This window comes from Protobothrops mucrosquamatus, unplaced genomic scaffold (assembly GCF_001527695.2).
Source record: "Protobothrops mucrosquamatus isolate PMUCROS unplaced genomic scaffold, P.Mucros_1.0 scaffold62, whole genome shotgun sequence".
Lineage (NCBI taxonomy): Eukaryota > Metazoa > Chordata > Lepidosauria > Squamata > Viperidae > Protobothrops > Protobothrops mucrosquamatus.
This window is the reverse complement of record NW_015386441.1, coordinates 1,095,076-1,103,607: the sequence shown is the minus strand read 5'-3', so window position 1 is coordinate 1,103,607 and position 8,532 is coordinate 1,095,076. Positions and strand designations below refer to the sequence as shown.

Below are 8,532 nucleotides of genomic sequence, written 5' to 3'. Positions count from 1 at the left end.
GTGGTACCCCACAAGTGAGGCGCCTCGAGGTTGACCTCTGCCCCCCTGCCAACACAAATTGCGTCCGGTCCGAGAGGTAGGAGAACCACCGTAAAACGGTGCCCCCCAACCCCAACCCCCCTAACCGGTGCAACAAGATACCATGGTCGATGGTATCAAAAGCCGCTGAGAGGTCTAACAGGACCAGGATAGAGGAACAACCTCTATCCCGAGCCCTCCAGAGATCATCAACCAACGCGACCAATGCCGTTTCCGTGCTATGCCCAGGCCGGAAGCCAGACTGGCGCGAGTCTAGATAGACAGTTTCTTCCAGGTGCTGAGAGAGCTGTCGTGCCACCACACTCTCAACAACCTTCGCAAGAAAGCGAAGGTTGGAGACAGGCTGGTAGTTGGCCAAAGCAGCCGGGTCCAGGGAGGGCTTCTTGAGGAGGGGCCTCACCACAGCCTCTTTCAAGGCAGCCGGCAAGAACCCCTCACTCAAAGAAGCGTTGACGATTCCCTGGAGCCAGCCTTGTGTAACCTCCCGGGAGGCCAGTACCAGCCAGGAGGGACACGGGTCCAGTAAACATGTGGTGTTCAGCCGTCCCAGCATCCTGTCCATGTCCTCGGGGGTCACAGGATCAAATGCATTATTGCAGGTTAATTCTGTTGACTTCCAGCAGTTTGATTCTCACCAGCTCAATATCGACTCAGACTTCCATCGTCTGAGGTTGGTAAACTGAGGACCCAGTTTGTTGGGGGCAATATTGTGACTCTGTAAACCTTTTAGAGAGGGCTGTAAAGCACCATGAAGCAATATATTGCTATATTGCTATTCCTGAATTTGTTAGGCGTTGAATTGCATCATCTCAAAGGTCCTTTTCAGTCCTTACGTTCTGAGAGTCTATGATCAGAAGGTGAATCATCATATAGCGATCCTTCAAATCTTTAAGTATTGGCAATACACCTTTCTTGCAGTTCTCCAATTTTTAGAGTCCTTTTTAAAAATTGACAACTAGATTTCCACATAAGACTAGGCTAAACCATAAATGTATACCCAAAGTATTACATTGCTGACTGATCAATTTTTTGAAATCATTTTCCTAAAAGTCCCAAACATGGTATTTTCATTTTTGGATATTTCTGGCATCAATATAGTATAATGAAAATATTTGGACTATCTCCCATATATTTCCCAGTCTGATTTTTTCTCAGCTAACATGACCATAACTGAGAATTATGGGAATTAAAGGCTTGACATTCTTTAAATGAGCCCATTTCAGTTACCTTGGTTCAGTAATTGTTGCCTATATTTTCCAATTTTGTCCAATTGAAGGTTAGAAACAAATAGGTACAAGAGTTTTAGTAGTATATTTAGTTCTATTACAAAAACTTTTCACCTGGGACAGTTGTTTTTATGTTAATAACAATTATAAAGTGTGCTGGTTTAGTGTCCAGTTAGCTTTGCTATATAAGAAGAATCATCATTGTCTAAGGAGACTTGAAAGGCCAAGTGAGAGAGAAGTCACTAAGAAGGATGCCAGGATCTTAGGCTGCTACAGAATCAGGAGACTACGTATGTACCATATAGAAAGATTAGAAAGATTAAGTCAGAGAGCAAACTGATAAGAAATCAATTTCTAAAATAAACCATCAAAATTCATCCTGCAAAAAAAGCAGGCATAGTCCATAGCTAAGTTAGGGAACAACCATAGAATGGAATTGGAGAAATCCACTCTAACCATATAGAGTTGAATTTTAAATAGACCTTTCGGGGAAAAAAATACAGTCAACAAAATCTTACTGCCTAAGGAAACTCTCCTAGCAATCAGCTCGTAACACAACTCTGTGTGCTAATGAACTCAAAGCTGTTAATATGGTTTCTTCAGTTAAATTGATTCATGAATTTTGAAGAGAACATTATCTAATGAATTTTCTTTGAATAGAAAGCAATTAAAAGGACAAATCAGTCTGATTAACCCCAAAATCACCCTAGTGCCACAAATGGTGTACAATTTGAAATTATATCATAAAAGAACTAGAGCAGATTTGCTATCTCTCTGCCCTTTTTAATCCATGTAAATTAATGAACAACGAAGTTAATTTCTTTGATGACCCTTTCCTAGTATCACCTGGATTATGCTGATATTTAATTTGCTTAACGTTACCATAAAGGCTAAATGGATATTTTTTCACTGGTGAGTATTATGCTATTCATTTAAAAAGTTGTTATTATTTAAAACTAATAAATATATGTAGGTTTATTTAAGAACAAAGAATACTTTTCTGGAGTAAATATAATGTAACTAATTTTTTAATTTAATTACCAGCACATAAACATTTTTTTCTGCCCCCAAAAATTTCATTTGATGGCTTCAGAGAAAAACATTACTGTCATTCCCCTGTTTTTCCCTACCTATCTCTTAATTTACAAAAAATCCTTGACAACCAACCACAATTGGTACTGGAATTTTGATAAGTGATGGGGTCATTAACAAGTCATTACATGACCAGACCCAATTTTACTGTGGTTATTACGTGAATTGCATGGTCATTAAGTGAATCCAGCTTCCCCCTTTTGACTTTGTTTATCAACAGTCAGTTGACAAGGTTGCAAATTGTGGCCATGTGACCACAAGACATTGCAACTATTGGAAATGCAAGCTAATTGCCAAGTGCTCAAATTGCAATCACTTGACCTTGGGGATGGTACAACAGTCATAGGTTTGAGGACAGGTCATATCTTTTTCCAGCCCTACCGTAACTTTGAATTGTTGTTAAACAAATTGTTGTAGACTACTTGTAGAAAGTTAAAAGAGATCTGGGGCAGCAAATGAGAAGAAGATAGGAATATATTACGGAATAGCAACTTACAGTATGGTTTATTGCAGATCTAAAATCCTCAATCTATTCCTCCATAGAATGCTCTTCTAGCTGCAAAGGCATGGATAGCCCAATTCTTGCTTTCAGGGAGCAGATACTATTCCAACAAGCTTTGAATCCATTGCTTTGTTTGGGTGACCACCATAAAGGACTGTTTTTATTGTAATTGCTCTTTTTTATTGTATTATATTTCAAACTGTGTACACTGTGGACTACAAATAGCATTAAATAAATAAATATTTCTCCTTTGCTAAGAAGATCAGTAAGTAGATTACAGCATTCCTTCATTTAGGAATCCCAACATCCCTTCTGTGATAACCTTCCAAAAGATGGTGAAAATGCAGCCCTTCTGGAGGCTGTTTGTGCTTCTGTTCTTTCTGACTATGGTTGTTTTAATTCTTTGGACTATGTTTTATAGCTGCAAGCTTCCAGGAAGATATGATGACCTACAAATCTATTATATAAATAATTCTGGGCAAAAATAATCACAGAAGTTTTTCAAAGTTACAACAGCACTGAAAAAAGTGACATACAACCGTTTTCACACAACTGTTGCAGCATGCCCATGGTCACATGATCAAAATTTAGATTCTTGGCTCATATTTATGATGGTTGCAGTGGCCTGGGGTCATGGGATCACCTTTTGCAAACTTCAGACAAGCAAAGTCAATGGGGAAGCCAGATTCACTTAACAACCATGTTATTAACAACTCCAGTGATTCACTTAACATCCGTGGTAAGAAAGGTTGTAAAATGGGGCTAAACTCACTTAACTGTCTCGCTTAGCAACAGAAATTTTGGGCTCAATGGTTCTTGTAAGTCGAGGACTACCCGTAAAACATGCTATTTAGAGCCAATATGGTTTAGTGATTAAAGCAACAGACTAGAAATAAAGAGTCTGCGAGTTCTAGTCCCTCCATAACTATGAAAGCCAACTGGGCGACTTTGGTCTGGTCACTCTCTCTCAGCCTAACCCTACTTCACAGGGTTGTTGTTTTGGGGAAAATAAGAGAAAGAAGGAGTACTATGTCTATTTGGTGACTTGAGTTACTTATAAATTTAATAAAGGCAGGAAATAAATAAAACAAACAAATAAATAATTATTCCCTTCTTTCTATAACCAGATCATGCCAATGAATTTTTCCATTGTCACAGATGAATGTCTCATTCTGCAGCAATCTACAAAGATTGCTTTTCTCCATGCCTTATTAACAACAATATGAAAATCAAGAGTAACTAGGCAGCAAATAAATGAGTGTTTTTCTTTCAATGAGAATTACCCACTCAAATATGCAATATATATTGAGAGACACCATTGTATTTTCTCATATCTAACATGTGAAAGGGTGGCTGGGGGGCATACAATAATCCAGCCTGCTAGCTTTCTTCCTGCCCAGCTTAAGTTTGAAAATTAGAAGTAGAAAAGCATTATAAAACAAGTCCTGCCCATTATTCTCCTTTTTTTTTTCTTTTTAAATTTGACTGTATGCCTATTTAAGCTTGCCATTGAATGGGAAAGCCTATTGTATGTGTTAACAGGATAATTATACTGGAAATTAAAAATATAGGAAAATCAAAGCTCTGAATGCTTTTGTAATAGTGATCAGTGCTCAAACTGCATTCTTTAATAATCATGAATTTAAATATAGAACACAATCCTAGAACTGATTGCTGTGCTAATTCAAAAGAAAAAAAATATTGATGTGCATATGTCATGAGTTTTCTTTTAAACCATAGCCACAGACTCAAGAGATACAAAAGCACTTTATATGTCCCTATATGTTTTGCGGAGACTTTTTATTTTACAAAATAAAGGTGTTCTATAAAAACGGTATATAAGACTTACAAATGTGTTTGTGTACACACCTATTATTATCTCTATCCTATACGCTGTTCTATTAGTTTTAAAATGTTTCCTCTCTTACCACAGTTTTTCAACCTTGGCAACTTTAAGATGTGTGGCCTTCAACTTCCAGAATTCCAGCAAACATCCAGCAACAGTACATATTTGAGTGTACTTTCCCCATTGTGTCACAGTAGACTGACACAGCAAATCTAGTAGGATAGGACACATTTCTCTATCTCAGCAACTTAAAGATGTGTGGACTTCAACTCCCAGAATTCTAGTTTGCTGGCTGCAAAATTGTGAAAGTTGAAATCTACCCATCTTAAAGTTACCAAGGTTGACAAGCACTGCTCTATACTATACGATTACTATGTTTCCTCTATACTATATACAGATAGTCCTCAATTTACGACCACAGTCGGGACCAGAATTTCTACTGCTAAACAAGTTGATAAGTGAGTCATGCCCAATATTATGACCTTTTTTGCCACGTTGTTAAGTGCATCACTGCAGTTATTAAATGAATCATGCAGTTGTTAAGTGAATCCGGCTTCCCCCATTGACTCTGCTTTGTGGAAACTGACTGGGTAGGTCCCACAAGGCAATTGTGTGACCCCTGCACACTCAACCATCGTAAATACATGCCAGCTGCCAAGCATGTCTGTCTTGATCATGAGACCATGGGGATGCTGTAACAGTCACAAGGACCAGTCATAAGTCACCTTTTCAAGTGTCATTGGAACTTTGAACGGTCACTAAACAAATGGTAGTAAATCGAGGACCACTATACTATTATCATTAGTGCTCTCTGCTGTTTCTATTATACATCAATGTTTCCTTCTTATAAAGCTTGTTCTGTCTCGTTTTCCTCCCTCTGGGATTTTTTCTACTTTTTTCCTTTTCTGTTATGTCCAGCATGTAGAGCTCTTACACCTTTCCAGACTGTGCTTTGCTGGACATCTGGTATTTCTTTCTTTTCTGGCCGTTCCACTCCCTCTGAAGGAAGAACTCCTTCTGTCCTTTGGCCGTTGCACTTCTCTCTTTATTAGCAGCCACAGAACTCCCAAATTACACCCCCTCTCACACCTGTGTCAAGTTTGCTGCTCTATTCACAGCCCTCCTTGCTGGTACTGGAGGAATGATTCAAATGGGAGGGGACAAAGGCAGCAATGTTATCTACAATTTTGGCCAAGCCACCTGCTCTTCCAGATTTAAATGCCACTTTTTAAAAAAGCAAGTAATGTCTCTGTCGCTGTTACTTTTGTTCCTTTTGTTTCCTCTGCTTTCCTTCCAGCTTCATTCACCAGAGACGTGTTGTGGACCCTGCTGAGAGATGTGAAATTTGGAGAGGCAGTTTCTTACAAGCAATTAGCAGCCCTGGCAGGCCACAGCAAAGCAGCCAGAGCTGTGGGTGGAGCAATGAGAAGAAATCCTGTAAGTCCATGTCAACTTTGAAATCAACTTGATGGAAGATGGTGGGTTCAGATGGAAAGCTTTGTGGGCTAAATGTCATTAGATTAAATATATCTGCTGCGAAAACTACTCTGCTATGAGTAATAAGGTCAGTAAGTGTTTTTAATCAGCATTAATGCATAAACCAGTTTAATATGATTTATTTCCCCATCACTTATTTGAAATGGGAACCATGCATTTATTTTAATACGTCAAGTCATATGGATGTGGCTCATTTTCTTTTTATTATTTTTCTTTTCCTTTCCTTTTTTTTAAATACAAGAGCAATATTTTACAGAAGGAACTGTTCTCTTTGTGAGCACGATTTCCTGTTAGGCTGTAACAGGACTGTAAAGATTTGGAAGGATCACTTTTTTTAATCACCTAAAAATATGTCTGGGTCTGTGAGTTCCTATGGGGCAAAAGGGCAAAATATCCTCTGGATTCTGAAAGGAACACATTTGACTTGGGTTCCAAATAAGGTCAGGTTTTAGATATTGAAAGCCAGGTGTGTTCGAGCCTCATTTGCCTTTTGAGTCAAGGCACAGTGTCTGTTTTCTGGTGGCAAGACACCCTGAAAAGTGGATGAGCTTCACCAATTTAGGCTGTGTCAAGTATAGTGTTTTAGTTTGCAAGTTCAGGGGAACAGTTCTAAAAGACTTCAGCTATATTGTCCCCATTAGTGGCATACTTCTGATATTGCATATTCTGTAATTCCTAAAGCTCATCTTAGCATGAGAATTGATTGGCATTTATGACATTGACCTACGCAATTAACTGTGAAATTATCTAGGTACTAGTATAATGCCAGTCACTATTGGTGAATAGTCAAAAGAAGACATTTCATGTTCCACTGTTGCTATACTTTATCTAGAAAGTAGTTCAAGTAGCTCAGCTAATCCTGAACCTTATAATCTTTTGAATCGTGAACTGTCATTACAGCTATTGGGTCATTGATATCCAATATTCACCACTTGCAGAAAAGGCAGAAGCAGCTATAATAAAAAAAAATTAATCTGTTATGCTGGAATCTATTTACTATACCAGATCTCAATTCTAGGCTTTGAATATTTTTCCTTCTTTTTAAAAAAAAAAACTAGTTTAAAAGAAAATTATGAGGTTTGATTTAGAAATATTCCTGGAAATGGGAGGATCTCTTCTATCCTAGCACCATGGTTCTGATAGATAGAGCCAAATAAATCAGAACTCCGAGGCTAGAGGCTTCCTCAAAGAACAGGTTTATTGGTTACAAAATATCGGCACGGTCAAAAGTGAAACCAAGTCTGAAATTCCCTCCAAAGAGTTACACTATTTCCAAGTCAAACTTCCCACCCCAGTACTAAGCAATCAGCTACGTTCCCCAATAGAATAGTTTGGCAGACTTTCTAACACACTGCCCAACCCCCTAACATAACCGATAGAATGACCTTGGTTCCCATGGGACACAGAATTGTTTAGACTAGCAAAGATCCTCTGCACCCCTTCCCATTCATGTGGCAACCTAGAATGAGCAATATGGCTGCAGCCAGGTTCGTTGTAGAGTTGACAGTCAGACCCCTAAGGAGAAAGCAATTCCTGCATAGGAAACAAAAATACAATTTAGGAATCCCCCTGGTTTCTGAGGATGCTTGTCATAAAACCTTCATATTAACTTTCCTGCCTTCACATCTGTACTTTTCACCCAGGTAGCTTCTGATAAGGGGTAACCTTTCCACTGCACTAAATATTGTAATTTTCCCTTATGCAATCTAGAATCAAGAATGTGTTTTATCTCATAGTGGGTTTCTCCTTCTACAAGAATGGGACCAGGCGCCTTGTTGGGGATTGGTCTCAAGGATTTCTCTATGAGTGGCTTTAACAAAGTACAGGGGAAACCAGGGTGAACTTTCCCTAAAAGCCATGGTAGCTTTAATTCAACTGTGACAGGATTTATAATTTTGAGTATAGGAAAAGGACTGAGAAACTTAGGTCCCAATTTTTTACTAGGCAACTTTAGTCTTAGGTATTTAGTAGATAGATAAACATTCTCCCCCACATGAAATGGCTTCTAGAGAGATCGCTTCTTATCAGCTTGCTCTTTATAAGTCTTAGTGGCTAAAGCTTTTTTTATATTTGCCCAAACATTCTGCACTGATTGAGGGTCTGCAAAGTGGGAGACTCCTGGGGGTAGTCAAGCAATGGAAGAAAATCCCAGCCAGTAGCTATTTTAAATGGGATAAACCCAGTACTACTGTGTACTGTATAGTTGTATGCCACTTTGGCAAAAGATAGGAGGTCCGCCCAGTTAGTCTGTTAGTAATTAACATAGCATCTGAGGTATTGTTCTAGTTTAGTTTAGTTTATTTGAATTTATATCCCGCCCTTCTCCTTGC

At 38.6% G+C, this 8,532-nt stretch overlaps 1 protein-coding gene across 2 annotated transcripts in view; it reads left to right on the top strand.

The window, feature by feature from the left end:
- Positions 1-8,532, top strand: part of MGMT (O-6-methylguanine-DNA methyltransferase) — a 190,532-nt gene that overhangs the window by 149,402 nt on the left and 32,598 nt on the right. For both annotated transcript variants that reach the window (XM_015812029.1, XM_015812030.1), the window contains exon 3: positions 6,003-6,142. In XM_015812029.1, coding sequence (XP_015667515.1) covers positions 6,003-6,142 — 140 coding nt within the window. The remainder of the gene's footprint in view (positions 1-6,002; positions 6,143-8,532) is intronic.